The sequence below is a fragment of the Archocentrus centrarchus genome, chromosome 8, assembly GCF_007364275.1.
Source record: "Archocentrus centrarchus isolate MPI-CPG fArcCen1 chromosome 8, fArcCen1, whole genome shotgun sequence".
Classification (NCBI taxonomy): domain Eukaryota; kingdom Metazoa; phylum Chordata; class Actinopteri; order Cichliformes; family Cichlidae; genus Archocentrus; species Archocentrus centrarchus.
The window spans coordinates 7,620,317-7,645,987 of record NC_044353.1 but is presented as its reverse complement, the minus strand read 5'-3'; the positions used below and the strand labels follow the sequence as shown (position 1 = coordinate 7,645,987).

The 25,671-nt window shown below is 39.9% G+C and overlaps 1 protein-coding gene across 3 annotated transcripts; it reads right to left on the bottom strand.

Annotated features, from left to right (window-relative positions):
- Positions 1–5,376: 5,376 nt before the first annotated feature.
- On the bottom strand, positions 5,377–25,533 carry LOC115784197 (histone acetyltransferase KAT7-like). Of its 3 annotated transcripts, XM_030735327.1 has the most exons (16): positions 25,321–25,533; positions 23,763–23,907; positions 21,994–22,194; positions 19,074–19,355; positions 18,861–18,943; positions 18,617–18,703; positions 16,540–16,638; positions 16,329–16,439; positions 15,666–15,707; positions 15,292–15,483; positions 12,816–12,905; positions 12,187–12,327; positions 11,642–11,735; positions 11,258–11,404; positions 9,574–9,680; positions 5,377–9,451 (listed from the first exon to the last, which is right to left on the bottom strand). In XM_030735327.1, the coding sequence occupies exons 1-16, from the start codon at positions 25,333–25,335 to the stop codon at positions 9,353–9,355; spliced, it is 1,935 nt and encodes a 644-aa protein (XP_030591187.1). In that variant the 5' UTR covers positions 25,336–25,533; the 3' UTR covers positions 5,377–9,352. The 3 variants fall into 3 exon arrangements, with proteins under 3 accessions (XP_030591187.1, XP_030591188.1, XP_030591189.1); XM_030735328.1 differs by lacking the exon at positions 15,666–15,707; XM_030735329.1 differs by lacking the exon at positions 15,666–15,707 and having other exon boundaries at positions 16,350–16,439.
- Positions 25,534–25,671: the final 138 nt, after the last annotated feature.

Sequence of the window (25,671 nt, the reverse complement as noted above, 5' to 3'; positions counted from 1 at the left end):
GGTGCAGGTTTTCAGCGCGCTCGGGACTCCGCTCTCCGGTGAAGAAGACGACGGAGAGATCTGGACGGTGGAGGACTGGCAGGTAAAGAGCGGGACAGAGAGAGGGAGAGTGGGCGGCATTTACGAAGTTGTGTCCCCATGGGGATTTAACAGTAGAACAAATACTGCAGAGGTTGCCTTGTAAAGAAAAAATGCGTTTTTCCCCCAGCATCGAGTCTAAATTAAAATTTTATATAGAGTTTCCAAAAACCTCCCTCTTTCTCTTTTTGCTTTTCTTCAATTATCTACAGTTTCTTTGACTGACTTACATTTCAGCACCACGGAGAGCGACTAACAGTCAGACAGCGGCTGGAGGATCATCACTGTGTTACAGCTAAACAGTCTAAATATTATCAATAGCTCATGTTGTATTATAAAAGTATTTATTATTTCAGCCCTTAAGATTTGTATACTTCTGGCCACTATGTCTGCTTTTGGTCTTTTAAAAAAATATGTTTTGATTTCTTCTCCGTGTAACATAGATATAAATGCATATCTTCAGAGAAATGTGCATTACGCGCACATGTCCATTAAAGATGCACGCTTCCCTTTTTTTTTTTTTTTTTTTAGCCGAGAACTTATCCACAGACATTGAAGTACCGCGTATAATGACGTTATTCGTGTCAGGGGTCATGCAAAGTGAATTTTATGTGGGCGCGACACCACAGGAAGCCATTAAAACGAGGCGAATTCGTCCAGAGCGTGATGGCGTACTTCAAAAACTAACAGACTGAACCAAGAGTGGCGAGCGTGGTGCAAACGCATCCAGTGATCTGTTGCTGTTTCTATAATTTCTCCATATACTATGTATTCAGCAAATCTGCAGTCATGCTGAATCAAGTGCCTCCAAATAAGAATATTTGCACTGATTTATTTGGGGTTTGATACATAAAAATGTAGGCCCAGCTAACACAGATCTGTTGCCTATTATCATATTTAACAGCTGGAGTCTCAGGTAATGTTTCTGATTCTCAAGCAAGACATTTCAAAGCAATGTTCATAAGCAATTCTTAGCATTTTGAAAAATCTTGGCAATCTTCAAAGCAGCTGGTGATACAACATTAACAGGATTTCTGAGTCCTTTAAGCGGGTATGAAGTCTCCAGGAGTACAAATAGACCATTATGGTCAGGACTGAAAAAATGATAAAAATTAAAAGCCAATTGTGTGTGTGTGTGTGTGTGTGTGTGTGTGTGTGTGTGTGTGTGTGTGTGTGTGTGTGTGTGTGTGTGTGTGTGTGTGTGTGTGTGTGCGTGCGTGCATGTGTGTGTGTTTATTTAAATAAGCTAACTTGGTCCTAATCTGCATGAAAATCACTGCCCAGTTTCATCACCATGGACAGAACCTTCACCAAGTAATAGCAGGTATTGGATCTTTTATTTGAGCAATAACTTGTGTATGTCTGTGTGCAGGGTTACCCGCCAGAGAGAGGAATAACCATACATCTGGCAGATCTCATCAAGCGGTCCAAAGCACAGCAATTCCACGGTCTGATGGGAAGAAGCTCAGGTGAACAAATAAGTACATGAAAGTGCTTCATGGGGACTTTAGAGTTGATTTGTAGTAATCACATTGCACTCTGCGATCATTTGTGCTTTTGTGTGTGTATAATATTGCTACTAAATTTCTTTTTATCCCTTATTCGGTTCAGGTGTGTCCCATGCTGTGAGACTGGGCAGGAAAAGTGAGTACAATGATAGGAAAGAGATTAGAGTTTGATTTTTCTTTATCATTTTATATTGCCGGCTTTTTTGCCCTCCTAAAACAATTTTTGCTCCTCTTTCTCTCTGTCTTTCTGTTTCTTTTTTGCAGGAAATAAAGGAGAGATGTTTGTTGGGCTCATGGGCAGAAGGAGTTTAGGAGGAGGTAATGTGAACTTGTGTTTGGACAGAATAGTAACTGTTATAATATTTTAATCTCTTATTTTTTTAATGATTGTTGTGCTTGATTATAATCAGGATGGTTGATTATCAAATCACGTTGGGTCTAATATTTTGTTGTCTTCTCTCTACATGTCTCTCTTACAGACATGGAAGAAGAGTTTAAATCTGACTCTTACTGAAGATGAAAAAATCACCTTAACACCCATAAACCGAGTGCCATTTCAGTTATAATGTCCTATTCAGTCCTACGTTGTTGACCAACAGGACACTGAGTATGATGCACTTTGACCAACATGGTCTAAAAACCTGAATTAACTGAAATAAATGCAAGCTTTGGAAAACCATTAAATCCACTCCTGTCAGTCTCTGATGAACTGTAATCTATGTTGTCACTGATAATCTCTAGCCACATGTAAACTTTATGCATATGTAAGCCTCATGTCTTTACGAAGAGTTTGCTCAGTTTGTGCCAAATTCATTAAAGCTGATTTCATTTGGTAAGTGTGTTTTCTTTCTGTGCTGCTACTGTAAAGAATGAGGTTGCTGAGCTGGAAATAGGGAAATACAATATTATCACATGTGGATTACTGACAGACATTTTCATTTGATCCTGTTTGATTAGCAGTGCACAAGTATAATGACACCCCCCCAATGGTCACCTAGTTCTTTGTACTTTATTTGGAAAGACCTCATATTTGCCCACTGCCAGGGTAAGTTTTAATAATTAGAAACAGGCAGAAAAGACAACACTGCATTGGGCCATGTTTTTTTTTTTTAGGGGTTAATATTTAAATTAACCTCTGAACTTTTGGTACCTGTTGTTATGCAAACTTACTAAACTAAAAGTGGAATCCAAAATGTGACTACACAGATGCATTTTCTTTTAATTTATTAGGCACCCACACTAATATTCAGTTCTGCTTTAGTCTACAATCACACATCGAATAAATAATTATTTATTTAGAATTTGCAACTGAAATGCATGTTTTGTAACTTCATCAGATGCTCTATAAAAAATACTGGCAGGCACATCTCTTTGAGTCTTTCTTTTCAACCCTTTAAAAATATTAACATGAAGAAAATGCTGTAAGTTAGATGTAAAGATGTGTTACACCTTTACATCTAACACCAGTGTGAGACCGAGAAATAAGCAGGTAAACACTCAAATGATCAAAGGACTCCTATCTGTTCCCTAATTAGTGGAACTGGCAGTGTTACAACTCTCTTAGTCAGTACTGCTCTTCAAAACGTTTTGGACAATGACAGGGGTGCCACAGGGATCTGTTCTTGGTCCGTTGGTAATTATAAAAAATAATAATAACATGATTATTCCAACCCAAAACTTAATTTTACCTTCTTTTTTATTATTTTGACTGATGATAGAATTACCTGTGCCCCAGCTTTGCTTGCAGACCCTGACTTGCCTTCACTCCAAACTAGCGTTCATTAATCACAGGTTAGTTTGAAATGGAGAAAAGGCAAAATGGTAAAATCAAATGGTGTTTTCTTCTTTCTCCTGAAAAGCTGTACATCCTGCAATTAAAATGGATCTTACAAATACCAGGCAATTTGGCTTGTGAACAAACTTACATTTAATATTAATATTCAGGAACTGCATTAGGCTTCTTGCATAGAAACAAATGTCTGTCATCTTTCAAATGTAAAACCTGTCTGTTTCGGGCTATGGAGAGATTCAGTATTTTCATGCTGCCCCAACAGCACTCCACCACTTTAACCCAGTGTATCACAGTGGAAAACGCTTGGTCCCAAACACAATGTTTGTACTCGTCTGACTTCTGAATGAAAAGTTTCTGTGGACTGAACAGCCATCTTATGATATTCATTTGTAAAACTCCACCGCTGAAACTTCCAAACCTCACACCTCCCAAGTATAATTAACAATATATAGTGAATATTTAATATTAGATGCTCTCCATCTGAAACCACTAACCTTGTAGAACTGGTTGCACCATTCAGATGAAATGAACCGCAAAACTCCGCTCAAATCAGAGACCTACATTCCCAATGGAGATCTTTAAGCTTTATGATCGGATGTTTTTTCATTTATTCGTTGCATTTCATGTAGTTCTGTTGTTTTTGTCTGCCAATTGTGTTCTTGTGGATGGTTTTTGTTTTTGTTATGGGGTCTTGCTAGAGAAAGAGTTGGAATCCCCATGAGCTTGACTGACTGACTCAATAAATGTTACATATAGCCAAAAAATAATATTTTAAGCTGAAACAGGCTGAGATATCCTGATTTTCAGGCCCAGCATGGATGAAACTCGATCATACAATTTCTTCAGTGTAGCTCAGCTGCATTTGCAGCACAGGCTTTCCATCAGAAAAGTCTCAAAGCCAATGATGACATGATCACAGTACTGTCAGGATATATTTTGTCATATTAGACATGCAAAACATCCAGTAGATATTTAATATTAGTGAAATGGCCCTTTAAGCTATCACCGGCATTGCATATTTCAGTTCAGTCACCACTAATAGCATGGGCATGATTTACCTTTTTATTAGTTATGCTGTCAGGTACATCGGCAGTATTAAAATTTTGTTGTAATGCTTTCAAGAACCTCACAGCATTCAATTACACCTATCATAAAATCTCCTTAGAGTTCCCCTAAATGTTTATGTCATGATACAATTGTTTTTCTATTTATTAGGTTTTTTTTTTTTTAGGTGTGTTGGTTAATTTAAAATGGGATGGCACACGACGCATAGAAAAAGCCATTTTGTCTACTAGTTCCTTATTAGGGAGCTCTGTTAGGGGACACATCAGACAAAATCTCTCCATTTGTTTCACCATTTGCATTTATTGAAGAGGAAGGCAGAGAGGAGAAGCAGGTACAAAAGCACAACTGAGCTACATATCAATGTCACGCTACTTTTGTGTCACTGCTTGGTGTGAGTAGTTTAAATAGGTAGCATTACTACAACAGCTTGCTTGTGACCTATGAAAGGCGAAGGAATGCGTCTTTGTTTCTCCAATAACCGTGATTCCATTCGAGTGTGTTAGTAACCAGCAAAGTGCTCTAAAAGTGTCCATCTATAGCTGCCAATGGCACAGGAAAAAAAAAAAAAAAGGAAAACCAATGAAAAGGACATGAGAAAATAGACACAAGTACAGCAACGTCATGAGAGGTTTTTAAAAACAAGGACACTACATACATGGGTAGAGATGATTGATTTTTTTTTTAAGATCAATACTTATTTCTGGTTTTAAGGAGCTGTTTGCAGCTGTGGGAAGCCTTATAATTAGGTCCATTTTCTTCTAAAGAAAAAAAAATACACTCTTTATGATGGATTTTTTTCTTCTCTCTTACATATCAGTATAATGGGAGCCTTAAAAAAATGATCAAAGCTTGTTGTGTACCAGTCATCTCACCAAAAAAAGAACTCAAGTGTCCCAATGACATATGGAACATTGTAGCCAGGAGTGTCTTTGTGGGTTTTTTTTTTTTTTTCATTCATTGGAAATTCATTTAAAGGGGGGAAAAAAAGTAAGTACACGTTCCTGTTAATGCACGCAGGAAAAAAAAAAATCCCTACCCACAAAATAAGGAACTTCAGCCAACAGCACATTTCTGAGTGATTTATTGTGAGCAGATGCTGAAAGGATAAATGGAGTGTTTTTTTATTTTTTTAATTTTGAAAAGACACTCTGTTAGCACTGATTTGAAATCTGTTGCCCCCGTGCTGCGATTCTTTCCTCTCATGTAAGATCCATTGATGGCAGGGCCTTAAAAGCACATTCACCAGAGGATAAGAGAAAACATTAACATGTAAAAATGCAGATAAAGATAGAAAGAAATGATCAGAGTATAAAACACAGGAAAAACATTCTGACACTAATGAACTTTAAAGGCAACAGTTGTTAAAGCACAAAAGACACAACTTTAAGCTGTAGTCTGGAAAAAGAAAAGGGTTCAAATTCGATACAAAAGCTACAAAACAGAACAGCCTCATGAAAATAAAAAAAGATAATGGTTGATTCAATGTGACATTGTTAGCAACACACCTCTAATTTCACAGCCAACTGCTGCCTAAACTTATGCACAATGTTTATGCACTGAAACCACCCCCACGTCTCTTTGGTAAGTATGAAACCACAGCCAGCGGCTAGTTTAGCTTCACGACTGCTGATCTGCTCCAAAAATAATACAAGAAACCCATAAACGAACACCTGTTAAACTCACTGGCTCGTGTCATTCAGTGCTTAAATATTTTATTTCCTTTATCTACCTAATGTATGTGTGACTGTGAGGATGTGAGTCACTACTGCATTTCCTCACAATGAACTGGAAAAATTTCAGTTTCTTCTTTTACAATGGGCTGTGCGCTTGAGCCAGACTGGCTATTTCCCAGCTTGGCGTCTCTGTGCCGAGCTCAGCTGACTGCCTGCAGCTCAATATTTACCACACAGGAGACGTGAGAGTGACATCAATCACAAATCAATGTTCAGTGAACTATTCCTTTAACAAAACATTAAATGCTGGTTAAAATAAATCAACACGTTGATCCCAAATCAATAAATACAGAGACTGTCGATAAATTTCAAATCCATTTTCAATCAATCACAGGGGGCGAAACTGAACAAATTAAAAAAAATTAAAAGTGCTGCCAACCACGCTTACTGAGCTTACACAACAAGGCTGCCCTTTTCTAACAGCTCACAGCATTAACTGTGGTGGTAACAAGCAGAGACAACGTGCAAAAGTGACATGTTTTGATTCAATCACATCACTTTTGATAACATGGAATAAACCTTTGAATTGTAAATAACTTCTGTCATCGTCCTTGTTGTTGTTGTTGTTGTTGTTGGGGGGGATGCTCTGGAGTCTCCATCCTGTATTATTCAAGAGCTTGTAGACACATTCAAATGTACATACAATTTTTTAGATAAATATCTGATTCACGAGTAAAATCAGTCCTACAAAGTAGACATTCCTCTACACTCCTTTACGCTCTATGCAGTTAACGTGGTTTTTAAAGAATATAAATAAGCTATTTTTAAAAATCTATTTAAAAAAAACCCCAAAATACTCGCTGCGCAATAATAGCTACGCATTTTCACGTCAACACACAAACACTAAAAAAAACAAAAGCTTAACGAGCCATTTTAGCTTTTATACAGTGGTACAACCTTAGAGGTAGAAAAAGTATGAAAATCATTGAGAACTTGGAACCAAAATAAAGCACATAGGAGCTCCCAAACGCTAAACAGCTGAAAATGAAACTGCAGACAGAACTGAGATCAAAGTAAACAAAACAAAACAAACAAACAGGGGGGACGACTGGGGGTCATAAAAAACAAACAAACAAAAAAAAAAGCACACACACATCTCAGTAGATTCCTCCTGGGTGATGGTACAAATGTGGCCAGTGGCAGCTATAGCTTCCTGCTAACTGACTGATGCATGAGAAAGGTTAAAAACTGGACACAACGTGAGGGTTTGCTGCATGACAAGAGAAGCCAAGTTACTGATTGGCTCTGGGTTCAAACAGCCACAACATAACCTGACCTAAAACATTCTTAACTTTTTAACACATCTACATCTATTTGACAAAATGTATCAAGTTGTGTTACATCAAATCACTCTTCAGCTTACTTTTTGCATCAAAATATATGAACGCTATAGTTAATGCACACACATTCATTTGATTTTTTAAAAAAAAAAATTTAATCTCCCCTCCCAGATCAACCTTGTTTTCATGTCTTTTCCAGTTTTTGTGAAAGCTCTCCATTTAATCACATAGATGCTGCTACTGTATGCATGTCCAGATCTGGTCCTGTTTAATCACAGCCGGCTGGTCTGTGTCTGCCAAAACACGTTTACATGAGTCAAAGTGCTGCTGACCTGCGCTTTGTCTCCGAAATGCTCTGCAGATTTGATACCGCATGTCGCTGATTGGATTACCGAGCGGGCCTGCTGCTCCCAGCTAATTAAGTGTCTGGGAGAGGGTGCACTAACGATGCACGATTACCTTCACTCTGCAGACAACAAATGAGGTCAACAAGGTATCAGCGGCCATGCTACGTACAGACAAAAGCGGCTGCAGTGTTGCTGTGTGCGGGCTGAGGATCTAAACATGAGCATGGCCGCAGTAAGTGTGAAATAAAACTTTAATAATTTAATGTGTAAAATATATAAATGAAAACCAATTGGTGAAAATTTTAAAGAAGTGCCTCAAACTCCGTTTAATTAGTACATTTTAAAATTAAACATTTTATCCCTCACTTTAAAAAAAAAATTTTTCAGCAAGCTAACAAGCTAAACTCAGCAGCACCTGCTGCTAGCCTATAAAATAGTTTCCAAAATACCCATTTAAAGCAAAAGCTAACCAGATAAATTCAATAACTGTTTTTCCTAGCTAATAAAATACTATTTCATTAATAAATATTCAAAATTACTACTAAATGAAATTCTTATTTTTCACTATACAATTAAAAAAAAAAAAAAAAAACACTTCTAGCCAAAACTAACTGGCTAACTTTAGCACCCAGTGTTGCTAGCTTAAGCATCTAGCACGTGGTTGGCTAAAAAGCCAGACCAGCAACAACACCAACGCTGTTCTATCATAAAAATATCTACTCCTATCAAAGGTGTGATGAAACAAGATTTCATAAGTACTTGTGTTTTAATAACTTTTTATTCAAATTACTGTTTCATTTATATTAATATAAAGTATTCATTTAATTATTTAATTTTATATTATCATGCCACACTTGTGTCACTCAAAGACAGAAGTGCATGCGGTTTTATCATTTTTAATATACGCGTGTACAAACAATAAAGAACAGAAGTGAAATTTGTGTTTCCATCTATTCATTTTCTTCCACTTATCCAATTTATGATGGGGGGCTGAAGCCTACAAATTTGTGTTTCATTCCTGTAAATGTGTTGCTGTTGTTGTTGAGTACTGTACTGGTCAGTGACACCCACGTGTCAATCTGTAGACCTTAAAATGAAAGCTATTCTGTAATGTGTCTTTATTACAGAGCTTACTGCTTTAAATATATCTAAATGTAACTTTTTTAAACATTGCTTTTCATTTGTCCTGTTCCAACACACATTTTATTTATGTAAATTTCATTTCATTAGGATTTTACCAGCACACAGTTGGTAAGTTCCTGAGAAGTCACTCCTAGACTCGTGCAAATTTGCCTTATTTTTCTTCTAGTTTTTGGGAAATGTCCAAAAAAATGTCTTCAAACAGGAATCATACCTGTGGGCTAATGCTGTACTTGCTGGACTCGACTCAGTGGTTGCTTGAACCCAGAGTAGCGGATGTTTGTCTGACTGCGCTGTAGCTGCTGAAAGCGTTTCATACAATAGTGAGTGAGGGTTTAGACTCGGGGTCTGTGTGAGCATGCCAGTGTAAGGAGGAAGATCTGTATGCGACTGTGTAACAGAGTCTCCTCTACGTCCCTTTGGGTGGGGTCCATTTTAAGGCTGTGGGGTCGATGGTCTTGCTGTTACCACGTTTGGTCTCCTTGGCCTTCCAGTCATCAATAAGGTCCTTAAAGGGGGGGGGGAGAAAGTACATTTAACAGAGATTTAAACATCAACAATAAGCAGTCAGGTGCTAGCTGAGTGTGGCTATTCTACTATCAGATCTGCCAGCATCACTATGTTTTATACCTGTCTCTTTAAAACCAGATGCTTCCCCTTCCAGTATTTGAGCATCTGGAGGGACTGCAGTGTGCTGACGATATCCACCGGGTTCACCGCCGTCTCCTGGCTGATCTCTGTGAACATAAAAGTGAGAGAAGAGTTGGAAGGCTGACTCATCAGCAGCTTTAAAATAATTCCCCTGTGCTCATTTTCACCCCTAAAAATGACCTCTATAAATCCTTTCATATTTAAAAGTTTTTCATTAAAATATTTCCTTCAGAAAGCTCAGCTGCAGGTCTGTGGGACGGGGCGAGACAGAGCAGCTGAATCGCGGCAGCACAAAAAGGAAGCATTCTGTGTACCGAACGGGGTGACTGAGAGGAGCTATCTGCATCATTCTGTGTGAGCTGAAAGCATCTTCCTAAATTCAAAATAACACAGAAATGCAAGTTCAAAATAAAAAGAAGAACGAGGACAAAAAGATGCTTAGATGTGAAGGAACAGAGTGTTATTACTGAACCACTGACTGTTTTGTCACACTGTCATAGTTGCTGTCTGACCCTGATGACAATCTATTATTTGATGCTTTTTGTTACATCTTTATTCGCTGTGACAAACAGATCACACTGAAGGAGACTCGCATTTTATCAACAGTACCTCCCATTAAACTAAGCACAGTGTTGTGCTGTGAAGTAAAATTACTTAAAACCCTACAAAGCATACTGTGATAATTATAGTTCTGTTAAATTATGATGGGTCAGGGGTCAGAAAATCCCATCAGTAGGGAATTTTCAGCAAATGTAAATGAACCACACGTATCTAAAATATGTCACTCGTTCAACTTGAACCGGAGGCTGTCATCAAACACACCACGTGGAGATGGTGGAGCAACATTTTTATGTCTGTGCATTTGCACAATAATGCACACATTGGAGAAAGTGGGCAAAGCACTGCACTTCCCTGCGACTGGTTCCATGCAATTCTGGTGATTAAAAAAAAAATGATGCAAATGCACAATGAAATCATGCAAATTCTTCTTCATGTTTTATATAGAAGGAAACACATGCAACAGATTAGCTGGACTACAAAACGTGTTCCATAAAAAAAGAAAATTAATGTGACAACAGCTGTTTTATTTATTTTTTTTTGTTTCCGAAAAATACAAGGTCGGTATCTCTTAAAGCACCGCTGTGCCTTAATGCCTTACAAAGATGTGAGTGTGTGGCCTTGTTTTGTTTTTAATCACAGAAGCAGAAACAACCAGCACGGAGAAAACTGATGCACCATGGGAGCAGCGTGTCCCTCACATCTTCTGAGTCACCAGTTTTTGTGGAAAACCACAGGGGCAGTCTCGTGTACGTCCATCTTCGTTTATCACTAGTACATTGATTCAATATGGCCGCAGTGCTCTCTGATCCATTCACAAAAGTGGCCACACTTGAATGCATGCACAGTAACACACACACACACACACACACACACACACACACACACACACACACACACACACACACACACACACACACACACACACACAGTTTCAGGAACTTTTGGTCTTTTTTGGGGAGCTCCCGGGTTCCTACATCACAGTGTATTTGATAAGCTTTTCTTCTCTATATGTGACCGACAGCCAGAATCAAACTGAATCAACAAAAAGTCAAATATGTTCTTTCTTCTTTAAGCATTTTGAATATCGTGGCCACACTCTGACCTTTGATGGAAATCTCCTTGCCCTGAAAGTTGTTCAGGTAGCGCAGCAGCACCTCCTTCCAGTAACTTCGGTAGCTGATGAGTCCCAGGTCAGAGAGGGGGCGCTCAGGTGAGCCCACCTTCTCTTCCACTTTAGACAACAGGTAACCTGGAAGGACAGACCGAGCAGAGCTTTGGATGGCTGCACTTCTGCTTTTTCTCGTGTCATCGAGAAAATGAAAATACAAATATTGACATAATCCTCAAACCTCAGGCTTCAGAGAGCCTCCTAAATCTGCTGTTATTGTGTTGTGCTGTGAGGATCCCCAGCCAGAGTGCAGGGCAGTTAGATTTATGAGAGAAAAACAGATAAAGATGAACACATACTCTGAGCGAGCGTACTCACTGAAGTCTATGAGCATCTTGCCGTAGCCCTGCCTCATGTACTGCGGCATGGTGAGGATGCAGGACACGTTGTAGTTCAGGAAAGAGTTCTTCTCCTGTGGAAGGAGAAAAAGGCATCAAGCTAACAGACTGAATCACGCGAGGCTGGCAGCAGGACTCATTTTTGAATTGGAGGTTAGCAGTATGAAAATGCAGTATCTCCCATCTGACTCCTTTTACCCGGTATTACAGAGCTGATGACATGACACACTCTGTGCAACTTTACTTGAATTTGTTAACAAACCCCAGGTTTAAATTCATCTTGTGCTTCTCAGTAAATAATTTTGTGAAGGATTAAATAAGTGGACCCTACAGCTTAAAACAAAAAAGTACACAAGGCAGCGATTAGGTTGTGGAGTATTATTAAAATGTTTCTAAGAGGAGTTAAATCATTTAAAATACTCTCATTTCCATGTTTTCTAGAAATCCCAGGATATATCTGTACACGTTTTTGTGCAAGTAATCCAGTTAAAAGAAACAGTACTGTGTAATGAGCTCCTAAGTTACCTTGGAGAAGTATCCAACTAGGTGGCACCCTGTGTTGTCAGCTTCAGTCATGACATAGAAGAGGAACGGTTCAACGTCATAATACAGAGTCTTGTGGTCCAGGAAGAGTTTTGCCAGCAAACACAGATTCTGACAATAAATCTGGGACAGGAAGAGCACAGTAGAAATTATAATGTATAAACAGACATATTTTGATAATCTCACACACGCTGCTCTCCCAATATTTATTTATAAAGGTAACAAAAAAGCAGCACTACAGCAAACCAAGCAGTTTTTACACTCGGACCATCAAACAATCCTGCTTTCACTTTTTTTCCTCCCTCATTTCTTAAAATTACTTATCAGGTATGAACACATTAGAAGTTACAGAGTTCAGCATTTGGTGAGAAAGTTCTCCCACTCTGACAGTCCTCCTGCAAAAAAAAAATATATATATATATATTCTCCTGTCAAGATTATTTTTTAGCACCTGACTTTTTGCCAGACCAATCCCTCTTAATCTCAGTATAGTGCTGCTCTGAAGACACATTGTGGCACATAATGCTGCGAGAAAATATTCTTTTATGAGCTCCATCAATTCCTGGAATAACCAGGAGGTGGTAAAGAAAAGCTGCGCAGTGCTCTCTCACCTTGTTCTTCTTTCCATCCACCTCAAAGACAGAGATGTTCCCCTTCCTGTAAATCTCGTCACCTGGAGGGTGCTTCCACACACACTTAGCCTTTAAAAACACACACACACGAAGAACAGAGCTGAGCTTAACTTTTGTTCAGCTCTTCAACTGGTGCAACATTAGTGTGTGACCAGGCTTAAAGGGTACTCTGTAATTCATTGTTGCAATAAGGTAATATGGGAGCAGCTTATGAATGACAGATAAAACAGTATTTCCCTAAACACTCTTTGGGGAGGTGCAACAGAACAAGGAGAAAAAAATAATAAATAAATAAAACCAGATTAATTTTTTTATTTGCCAAATTTATGTGCCCCTTTTCTCATTTTAGCTGCTGTTTTCGTTTCAGCTGAGCCTGCTCTGTCTGCTCCTCTGCCCCCCCTCCATCAAGTCAAAAGTGTTGCAAAAACACTCCCATAATCCAAACACTAGCATCACTTTGTTTGAGAGACATGTATATGTAACAATGTTTCAAAACAAAAGATTTTCAAAAAGGTTTAATATAAGTCGCAGCCCTCTTGATACGTCTAATTCAGTCTTAAATATTTAATCGCTAATATTGCCAGTGTTGTGGCCGTGCGGTTAATCTGTTTGACCATCTGGTTCCAAACCCCTCACTTCGCCCGAGCAGAGTTTGGAAAAACGATCTTGTCGGAGCTGCCACTCAAGTACGGAAAAAGTCTGAACTGCTCCAAAAGGTCAGAGTTACCGGTACACACTTTATCTAAATAGAGTCTGAATGGCACAAGAATAAAATTATAGAGGACCTAAGGCACTGAGATAGTCTAAGACAATAGCATAGGCTCATTTTGTGGGTCCATTTTCACTTTAATACCTCAGTGTCACTCACTGACAGCTTATTTTTTTCCCTTATCAGACACTTTAATAACACTTTGAGGAATTGTTCATTATAGTTTCCCCTTATATAGAAATATAGAATGAAAGACTTAGAACATTTAATTACATGTGATGTTAATGACAGGAGAAGACAAAGTGCAGTGTGCAAAAATGGGGACCTACAGTACTGTGCAAAAGTCTTGAGCCCCCCCAATGACTTCGCTGGGAAAATAGGAAATGGGTGAAGTCAATATTTGTGGTGACTGCCTTTACTCTGCAGCATAGTCTGAACTCTCTGAGGCAGCTTTCTTCTCATTTCTTTAAGCAGTCTCCAGGAACAGTTCTCCAGGCTTCTTGAAGAACATTCAAAGCTCTTCTTTGGATGTTTCTGCCTTTTGTTCTGTTCTCTGTCAGCATGATCCCACACTGCTTCAATAATGTTGAGGTCCGGGCTCTGGGGAGGCCAATCCATGACTGATGGTGTTTCATTGTGTGTTTTTCTATCCAGGTATGATTTTACTGCATTGGGAGTGTGTTTGGGATCATTGTCATGCTGAAAAACGAAGCTGCTGCCAGTCAGATGGATTTCAGATGGTGCTGCATGGTGTGCATTTATAATTTCATCAATTCTAAGAAGATCTCCAACATCACTGACTGAAATGTAGTCCCAAACTACAACAGAGCCTCCACAGAGTTTTACAGGTGGCTGTTGATACTCACTGCCGCACCTCTCTCCTGACCTCTTCTAAACATACTGATGACACATTTCAAACTTTTGCTCTTTTGTAGACTCAACTAAAGAAACAAATTGTGTGTTTTTGCAACAGGCTGCTAGTAACAAAGTGCCTAAAGATACAATTTGCTAAGTTGTCTGTTATGTGTAGACAACAGTAGTCATCCCTTGAGATAGATGTCTTTATTTGCTTGACTGATTCATAGCATAGCACTCATAAGCACCCAAATCTTGGAAGACCTTCCCAAAGCCTGGAGACCAGTTGAATAATTACAAGAAAGTCAGGAAACAGACTTTTATATTTTAGAAGCCAAATATCAAGAAGGGGTAAAACGAGACCTTTGCACAGTTCAGCATTTTGCTTTTCCTTACTTTCTCTAACGTTACAATGGTGGATGCTCATATTAAACATAGCTAATGCTTCAAATGCAGAAGTCAGTGTATTCACCACACATGCGCTGGCCAAAAGCGCAGGCTTCAGGCTGCTCTGAACACTCAGGTGCACAATGTTTTTCTACTCTTGGCTCTGCATGAAGTCATCAAGAATGGATAGTCCTAATATGGTCATCTCAGACACCTTGTTCTGCCTTTGAGCACAGAAGTCCCACCCACCTTTCAGGGACAGCCAATCAGAGGAAAGGTGGGGGAACGGGGATAGTATGAAGTTGTCAAATTTCTGTAGTAGAGTCCAAAAATACCAATATGGAATGCAATTGTGAAAGAATCAGCTATGGTCTATAATAATAATAGTTATTATTGGTGTCTAAACAGAACTAGTGCTTTTATTACATTAGCTGTGCCCCAAATCACTCCCTCATTCAGTAAATTGAGATTTGCTGGTCATCACCCCCCAAAAAATTGCCTCACCATGTGCCTGCGTAGAATGGTCTGACTCTTCATGTACTTAAGGCAGAACTCGCACATGTAGAGCCTCCCAAGGCGGGCGTACTCCTCTGGGTATGGAGAGTGATACCAGGTGTCCAGCTCGTAACGTCCAAACACAATGGTCTTTATCATGTTGCTGCCCTCCGACACCTGGCCGGACAGCCGGAGCTTCTCCTGTATAACCAGAACAGGAGGGACAGGAGGACAAGGTACAAAAAGGACAAGAAGACAGGGCAGGCAAGCAGGCACAGGGAAGAACAGAGAAAGAGAGAAAAATATATCTCAATTATTCAGGGAAGAGGATCGGGTGACTCAAAGGTAACACTCAGGAAAACCTCAGTGGAGGAAAAACCTACCACAAAGTAAAACGATGCAGGAAGAAAAATCAAAAGGAAGAACTAAAAGGAAAAGAATTCAAATAAAATGTATGAAACTAATTTCTTTAGGAAATACTTTGGCTGTATTTGTTCATGAGGAATTAAATCAACAAATTTTGCTACTGTTATTATGACTTCAAAAAACAGAAGGTACTGTCCAAGTAAAAAATAGTCAACAATAGTTAATTTAAGACTGGATTACCACACAATGATATCCATCCATAAAAGTAAAAAATGCTGATGTAACATAAATTCTAACTTACAGATTTCCAAGTTTATTTTGTTCTGAAATAGAAACCAATGGCAGCTAGAAAAGCCAGTCATTAATTTAAATCTATCAGGAAATGTGTAAGAATAGCAAAACAGTTAACGGATCAACATATTCCAAACATCCTATGTGATAGTGTATAAAATAACAATGCCTTTTTCACATGAATGGGTCACAAAGTGACAGAGCACAAGGGAAAACCCAACACGGAATGACAGGAAGTGATTTCCCAAACTACCAAAAATATCTCAGACGCCTCCTGCAGCTGCAGAGGAGGGTCTGCGGACTGCAACAGAGAAGAACAGGAATAAGGCCAAAACAAAGGGAAGTAGAAAAGTCTAAGGGGGGAGATGAAGATGAGTTTTCTCTCTTACAAGGTCCTCCGAGGCACGTGCCTGCGCTTTCCTGAACAGCTCGAGGTCGTAGTCACTGGTGATGTTCTCCAGCAGCGGCTCGCGGCTCACTCCGTGGTTCTGACGGTGCTCCTGGTGGGGACAAGAGGAGACGATATATTATCTGGTTGATTATGGCTGATTATGATATACGATACAATGTTACACGCAGATGCTTATCTGATCCACTTACCATGTACTTTTCCTTCTGTTCCTTATTGAGGCCAGAGTTCCTCTTCCTCCTCAGCTCCGTCACCTTCTCTTTGTAGCGCAGCTGACGGTCTGTAGGAGCCTGAGAGGACACACAGACAAAACACGTTAATGCTGACGCTCTTTCAGCTCATTAGCAGAGTGTAACTGATGATGACAATGAGTGCAAATTATATGGATTATATTACTTTTAATTAATGTGGACTCTTGAGGCTTTTTCTTATTTTCTGTTTTTGTTATATATAGACTGGTCTTTAATGTGATGCCTACATTAAAGACAGGGTTCTAGCCAGAAAGAATTCACAGCCTGGTGGGCCCCCCGGCTATCGGGCGACCACTTGCTAGTGCTAATAGGTGTGCCCGCTTGCTAACTGTGGTGACAGTGAACAGTTCCCGCAGCAAACCCGTAAAATTCTCAGCCCCAGTTACAAGCTCAGAATTGAGACTGCTCTAAATGCTCCATTTCTGACCTTTTTTTTTCCTACTCTTGTGAGGTCAGTGATAGTGGATAGTCTTAGGTCACCTCAGGCATCACAGCTCTCAGTATGAGCAAAGAAGCCCCACCCACCTGCTGGTCAAACCTACTGTTTGTGATAGATTGACAGTCAGAAGAAAGCTAACTTAAAGGAAAGGTGGCCTTAAACGGCGAACAGCTTAACAGCTTGTTTCAGATAATGAACTGAAGAAGTACTATTTTGAAACACTAATCATGCAAAGTTACCCAAGTAGAGTGGAAGAACAGAATAAAAGAGTTTAAAACTAACATAAACATAAAATTGACATGGTGTCACTTGCTGAACACAAAATCTTCACCAAAAAATGAAAACTGTTTTTTCACACCTGTATCGGTGTCCCACAGGGATGTATACTTGTCCCACTATTATGCTGCCTGCATGTATCTGTATATAACTAATCAGCCTTCTGTCTGGAGACATCGTGACATGCTGCTGACCATGTGATCTCATATACTGTGGCACAACCCTTTTAAAAAATAAAAAATTCATTCAATGGGCATTATTGCTGCATGGCTAAACCAGTCACATCTCAAACTCAGTGTAACAAAATATGTTTTTGAAAAGAAAATATAAACTGTTAAATTTCACTCCTCAGATTAAATATGTTTAATGAATCAGGCATGTCGTATAGTGATTTAGTAACTAATTTCCAAAACAGCTCTTCTATAGAAATGATCATCTCATACTTCACATATTGTCTACACTCAACCTAATGAATACATCCAACTTAAAACTGTACAAATGTGTACCAGAAACCAAACAGCCAATCAAATACAAATAACCAGTCAGGCAAAATAAAAATATTTGGTAAAGGTTAAAGACTTTATCCAAATGTCTTTATTAATGCAACTGAAGTGAATTTAACCAGGCAAATGTTATGATTTAATACCACTTTACCTTCTGTTAATGTCTGTCCACATATGTTCAGTAATCACTGTAGGCTTAATCATTCATTGCTGTATGTGAACTGGGTTAACTGTGATTCAGGACTTTTTCTTGTATGGCCTTCTGAATTAGACTTTGGTCTTATCAGAGTGCAGCCAGTCCAAAGAAATAAAATGACTATAACAATGCAGTCTCATTGCCTGCTCTTGCCGGCACACTGCTACCCTGCATTACATCTTTGTATAAGAAGAATCAACACAGTCAGGCAGTGAGGAGTCCTACCACAGTTACCGTGACTCAACCTAGAGCAGCTCCTCAGCGCTTCGCCTCTGACCCTGCTATTCTGACAAATCGCAACATGAGTTGTTCTGTGAGGTGTTGCTGCTTTAAGAGTGTGTTTAAGAGCAGTGTGGGGGAATTCCCTTGTGCACACACACAGGCAGCATTGTGTAACCATCCACAAGCTGACAGGGGAATTCGCAGAAGGGTCAAAGCCTTCACCTAAATTCATAGGCTCAGTTGAGCTGACAAAGAGAATTACTTAACAGAAGTATGTGCACACATTGGTGGGAGCCTGTATCATAGTGCTGGGCTCATCTGATGGAGCTGTTTATGTTTTATACATATCTATGCATGTGTGTGTTCTGTACCACGCGTTACCTGGTTTCTTGTGGAGTGCCTGTTCTCGTCCTGACGGTGTGACAACGTCCTTTCCTCGGCCTGTTTGTCGCGTGTCGATGCCTTGCCCTGACAAAACATCAACACTGTCTACCACCACCAACTCGCAACCAGCCCCGCAGCAGAAACATCACAGCATGTAGCATCACAGATTCACACTCACTTCTTATCCTGAATTCCCTGTTGATGGATCATCATGTTTATTTGTGTTTGTGTGTGCGTGTACCTTGCATTCATCGGCAGAAAGGTTGTGGTAGAGAGGGCATCCTGATATGGAGAAATGTCTCTCATGCCTCCCTGTTAGATGACCTGAGAGAGAAATCAAAGGAAGGGGGGAGGAGGGATGGAAAGGGTGGAAGATAAAGAGATGCTCAGATAAATAAAAGCTGGTCTGAAGGGGAAGCACAAGTAATGCAATGAAAAGTGTCTGTGCTCTTACCCAGTGAGTTGCAGCCAGGTGTGGGACACTTCATGTTGAAGTTGTAGCTCTCGTGGAAACGCCGTCGTTTGGGCCGGTGCGAAAGGTCATGGGCGGCGGCCTCTTTGAGTGACAGCTCTTTGGCCAACCTCTCGTCCTCCTCTTGTGAAACTACGATATCATTGCTAGAAGACACGAGGTCATTGCTCGGGCTGGAAACTTCAATGTCTGACTCCGAGGATGGGGCGTTGCCTGTTGGTGTGCGAGGCGGGGTCTCGTCACGATCCACCCCTTGTTTTACATCTACAGAGTCAGTTGGGACAATGAAGACATGTCAAAAAATATTTCATTAGAAGTATCAATAAACAAACTTATACAAACTTACATCTTAAGGGAGACCACTGTTAACTGCATTTGCCACCACATGTATAGGCACTTAACACCCTCCCGCTGTGGCTGCAGGTAGAAAAATCTAATATTAAAGAATAATGTTAGTGCAGCAGACCACTGTCTGAGTTCAGAGACCCCAGGGGCTCACACGGGCCTATTCAAAACATTAGTCCAACTCTGTGTCTACAAAGAGGACACAGTCTAAGTAGCACAAAAACAAAGGAACAGCAGCAACTCCAGTAATTTGTGTCCAGTGAGAAGGCGTACAGGCACAGAATTTAATTATATGTCACTTAAATTTTGTAAACACTCAGATCCCAACACACAGACACTATAGTTAATAATACTAAGTATAATACAGGTGTTTGGGGGTTGCTGCTAATACAAAACTTTTGAGAGGAAAATAATACTAGGGCTGTATTGGAACAGTGAGGCCAATCCCTTTATTTTTGCTGTGGACTGAAAACATTTGGGTTTGACACCAAAAAAAAGAAAAATCAATATGAGACAAAAGATCAACGTCTCAGCTTTTATTTCCAGGTATTTACACCTGGATCTGATACACACTTCAGAAGGCAGCACTTTTTCTCTAAACCCACCCATTTTTCTTGTGAGCAAAAGCACTGGAACAGAAAAACTTAAAAATAGATTAAAGTGAATAAGACGTAATGAGCCCATCCCAGAAGAAGCCATGTAAGCTCAAGCCATGACATCACCTCCACTGTTTCACAGGTGAGCTCATATGTTTGGGATCATGAGCAGATCCTCTCTCTCCAAACTTCAGCCTTTCTATCACCTTGGTAACAGTTCATCTTCGTCTCATCACTCCTTAAAACTTTGTCCCAGAATTTCTTATCTCTGTACTTCTTGGTAAATCCCAGCCTGTCCTTCCTGTTCTTGTTGCTAATTTGCATCTTCTGGTGAAACCTCTGTGCTTTTGTTCATGAAGTCTTCTGTGAACAGTAGATCGTGATACCTTCACTCCTGCCCTCTGGAGGTTGTTGCTGATGTCACTAACAGTTGTTTTAGGGTCTTTCTGCACATACAGTGTTTCTGTCATCAGCTGCTGCTGTTTTCCTCGGTCCACCCGTTCCACATCTGTTAGCACACCAATGCTGACTTTCTTCTTCAGGACCTTCCAAACAATTGTGCTGGCCACAGCCGGCACAATCGTCAAAACATCTGTCAAAACATCTATGAACAGGAGGCATAACCAAAGATTTATTGCACAAGAAGTGCTCGCGTCTTCTCTCCCCTCTGCTGTGTTCACTGGGTAAGGCAGCAATGAGGCTGCAGAGAGTGACAGAGTGCAGCCGTGCACAGCGTAAGAGGAAAAGTAAGAAATCTTCTGTTGCTTCTTGCTTTCTTCCCGTGTGATCATTTTAGATACAAAAACATGAAACACAGAGCAACCACAGGGTTTGTTACAGTTATAAAATCAGACAAGTAAATACAAAGTTTTCTTATTGCTGCATATTGGAGAGCATATCCAAGACACCCATGTGGTAACATGGGCCGACTGATATGTGGGCTGGATTCCAGCATTAGGTACATAAAATTCAGGAAAATTGATCTGAATTTTAATTTGATAATTCATGTATGCCACTAATTTGTAGAATCGGGCATTCACATTCAGTTTGCATTTTATTTGACTTTTTTGACATTCAATCTTTTGTCTATTTTTACTGTATGTAAAAGGAGCAGAAAGACTTAAAAAAGGAATAAAAGCTGAACTGTGTCTCATGACATTAGTCTCAACATTTTTCAATTAAATGGTCAGCTGAACGCAGCCTTCCTGTGGACTATTTGGAGCAACTGTCTGGTTTGCTTTTACCTGGTGACTCGCACCCTTTGCATGCAGACTTTCAGTTTCTTCCTTCTGAATGAAGACGTCTAGTCCCAGAGTGTAGAACGACACGGCACAAAAACAGCTGTGTTCCAGTAGCATCACTCAGATTATTATTTATTCATTATGTTGTATTATGCTTATCAGTTGTTTGTATTTGTTTTGAAAATGTTCATGTGAGGATGGGTGACTCACCTACTGCAGACCAAATCTGCCTACAGGTACAAATAAAGGAACCTAAACCTGTAGATGATCATCTCCTGCAGTGTCTGAAGCTAGATAACAGTTCCCGGTCTCTATTAAATAATTGATTCATTTCAGTGACATAACACAAGTCCAGGATATCTATTGATACATATTAGTCGTGTTATGAGCAGGAACACACTGTGATCACAGATGTGATCATCAGCTGAACGGCATTACGAAGTAAAATAGAAAAAAGGATTCTCCTCCTCCTCACCTTCATGTTCTTCCTTCTTTTCTCTGCCCTTGTCGCTTTTCTAACACTTTCTTTTCCAGCCTGTCCTGAAAACATCTCGATGTTTTGCATCTCTTTGTGGCCTCCTTTTTTCTCCTGTCCCTGAACCCCTCCTCCTAGTCTCTCATTCACGAGAATAACCCTAAACTTACATCAAATTCATGCTCTAACTGGAAGGAGGAAGACGAACAAACTAGATCTGATTTCTAATACCCAACCAGTCTTACCATGAGCCTCGGTATCAGAGCCGGACGACCTGCTCTGCCGTAGTGGGTATTTTTTGGCTGTGGTGTTTGTCGCCCCCTGCTGGCTGCGTGTGACCCTGCGCCCGGAGGAGAAGACAGATGCTGGCACAGCTGCTGCCGCCGACTCTGCTGCTGAGTCCAGGCCTTCGTCAGGACCCACAGTTACAGGAGAACCGCAGTTATCTAGAGAAGAGGAAAGAAATCTGTCAAAATAACGTGTTTCTTTGTTTTAGAACCTTTTATAAGCTTAGCCATGACGGGATATGTTAGAGAAGTACTGTACCCAGCTTTAAATTGCTAACTTCCCTTCAGCAAACATTTAAACCTGCAGTTGAAAACTTCATAATGACTTTTGATTTGTAAACAGCTTTTCATAAACTTGTTTTACTTTACTTTTAAATGCTATTTTCTTTTTAAGACCACTTGTGGAGGCACGGCCTTTCAGGAGGAGAGCTAAAGCGATTAATCAACCAACTCATGGATCAACAGAAGAGAAAATCACCATTTACTTTGATAATTAACTTTTCAAGCAAAAATATTAGAAGCTCTGCCAAACATTCAAGAAAATAATCAGCAGATGAAATCGCATTTGAAAATAACTGCTGCAGCTGGAGCCCTACATGACTGCCAGTGTGGATTCTTCCGAGAAGCTGCAGAAATGTCGCTGAATAGATTGATTTGTAAATCTTATAAGCAGTCTGTAAGTGATACACTCCAAAGAAAAAAAATAGTTTAAAAAACAGTTACTTGCAATACGGCCTCAGTGGCTATGAAGAGACTGATCCTGTCACAAAAAAGAAGCAATAAAAACTCTGAACTTTTTTGCAGATAAAAAGCTTCTTTGCTGTTTCTGTGTATGCGTGAGCAGGACAAGGAAAGAGGATCCAACTTTCCTTGACAAAAAGCAGAGGAAACAGTGTCAGCCTCTGTTTTAAATCTCCTTAGATAGCCAAAGCAAAAGAGGTCACCCAGGGGGTGGGGGTGGGGGTGGGACTCTGTGTGTGTGTGTGTGTGTGTGTGTGTGTGTGTGTGTGTGTGTGTGTGTGTGTGTGAAAGAGAGAGAGAGAGAGAGATCAGTCTGTCTAAACCTATTCATCCTTTATGGCTGCCCATATACAATAGCTGTGTCTGAACTAGTGGAGTGAGGAGGGTTTGAAGTCTCACTTTGGGCTCAGAATGAAAGCTTCCTTCTTCATTTAAATAACACATGGAGGCAAAATTATACAGCATGTAGACATGTTTGGGTTCATAATTAATTTAACAAGGCTAAAATATGAATAACCCGAACAAAAAGGCACTTGGAGGAAAAAAATGCTTTAATAATACATCAGTGGAAAAACATGTTTTATGTCTATGAAAATAAAAAGTTATGAACTAAATCATAAAGAAGTTGACATTAGCACACAGCATCAGTGTCACTTTTTGCATAAATAAGTTTACCTCATTTTCCAAGAAGATTTGATTTTTCTGAAGTGGACTGGAACAAACTGAAAATCTTCCTGAGATTTTAAATCAGCTGAATGTATAAACTACTGACTGTTACATTTCCAGAAAACCCAAAAGCTACAAAGCTACCCTCCACAGTGCAGAAAGGGCAGATGTAATAAGCTCAAGCTTCTGCCCGCACCTTTCCTTTCAGTCAATAATTTGTGTTCTTTTCATTTAATGCTATTTTTTTTTGTCAATTATGTATTTGTGTAGATGTTTTGTTCAAAACTTGTTAGTATTTCTGTGATAATGTGACTGTTTACCTTGTGAACTTTGGCTGAGTCGCAGAGACGCGCGAGTTAGGCGTGTGCTGCTGCGTCTGTGCACGCTCTCGGCAGCTTCAGTGTGCTCGATATCAGCGGAAAAATCAGAGTCCTCAGTCCCGTCTGAGCTGCTGCCTGCGGTCCTCTGGGAGGGTGACAGAAGTGTTTTTGACTAAAATTATGGACTGCCACCAAACAAAATCCTTTTTTCTCTCTTTACCAGAGGATAATCCAACAAAGATCCCATGTTGGGGGGAGGAGCATCACCCCCCCTCCACATCTCCTCCACCCCCCCTTCCCACAGAGGACTTGTAAATACTCCAAATAAACCTAATAGTAGTATCACCACATACAGCTGATCTACTGTACCAAGCACAATCTGTCAAAACTGAGATACACCTTCTGCCTGAATTTCCTTACTGAAGCCTGTCAGATGGGTTTGTTTAGAAGACATCGAGCACCTAATAATTAAGGAAAGCAGATAAACCCATGAAATGCATTATGAACATGTCCTCAAGCATGGCACAAATTGATCCATCTCAGCTAGGCCTACCCTAAAAAACAAAAAAGTAAGAAAATGCAATCAAACAATATGCACAATTCTCTAAATTCACTAAAATTATTATGTTCACAGTATTTAGTTATTTTATTGTAATCTGTCTTTAAGTATGTTAAACTCAGAAAGTGACTACTATTACATTCATAACACATTTTGATAAAATGGAAAGTTACAGGAGAAATAATTGTTTTATGGACATTAAGTTAATGTCACTAAAATAATAAAAATAAAAGACTGTCTTCTAATAATAATATGATTTTATAATAAAATAAGTTTAATTAATTTTTTAAGCCCAAATAGGTAAAAACAATCAAAGTAGGAGCCAAAAAGAAACGCAAAGGTCAGAAATAATCTCAGTGCAGCACGCTGGTGTCACCGCAAACCATGTTTGACAACTTCACAACAAGACGCTGCGCGCACAATTTGCATACAACCAATTAAATTAAAAAGGAGGCGGGTCTTTGGAAAGGCGAACCAATAAACGTAACGCCTGTCAGGCGCCTGTCCAATCACAGCCGTTGTTTTGGTGCGGGCGCCCGTTCTCGCTCGCACCCAAAAAACAGCCTATTCCTTTTTCATCAGTTAGCTAAAGCTATCGCTGTTAGGTATGTTCAAGTGTGGTCAGCGTTTCCACTGCACCAATCAGCTGTTACACATCTGAGCAAAGTGACCAGTATGTTTAAAACTCTTTTCTGGGTACCAGAAAGAAGCGACGCTTCAAAAACAACAACAACAACACATTCCTGCAACTCAGCAATATGAGCCTGAGCTAGCTTAGCCATGTAGCAGTAGCCCAGTTACGCGATTCTTTAAACAGTGATATTCTATTCTCTGAATACTGCAACCTTCTCACTTCGTCTGGTAGGAACGCGTTTTAACTCGCAGCCCCCCTAAGTTTGTTTACCACATAGTTTGTCTTTTTTTTACCTCTACGTCAGCTAACATTAGCCATGACGTGATGTTGTTGTTTATCTGCAGTAACGGCGGAGTCTGCCTCACCTTTCTCCGGGGCATTTTTCAAAGACGTGCAGTATCGCCTCTGGCGTTTTATTATCCCGTGCTGTGGCAGTTTATGGTCGCTTTTGGAAACTGTAACAACGACGAATAACCAGCAGTTGACATGAGCCAATCCAGCTGGAAAAAAAGCGCATAAAATCCTCCGCACTTCCTAGTGAGGACAGCGCAAGCTCGCTCTTTTTGAGGGGTACAGCGACAAAATGAGTCCGGGTGGAAGCATAGCCCGTCAGATCAAAGGACCGCGGTCAGCTCTCGCACCCCCAAAAAATGATTGCCTGTATTTAAACTGTTGTAAAATATTTTTTGGCCTATTATCCATTAAATATATGTCAA

Coding starts and splice junctions, on each gene's coding strand:
- LOC115784197 (XM_030735327.1), bottom strand. Junction 22,195..23,762: donor ACTCAGCCAAAGTTCACAAG/GTAAACAGTCAC, acceptor CCTCTTCTCTAG/ATAACTGCGGTTCTCCTGTA. Junction 18,944..19,073: donor ACCTGGCTGCAACTCACTGG/GTAAGAGCACAG, acceptor TTTCTCTCTCAG/GTCATCTAACAGGGAGGCAT.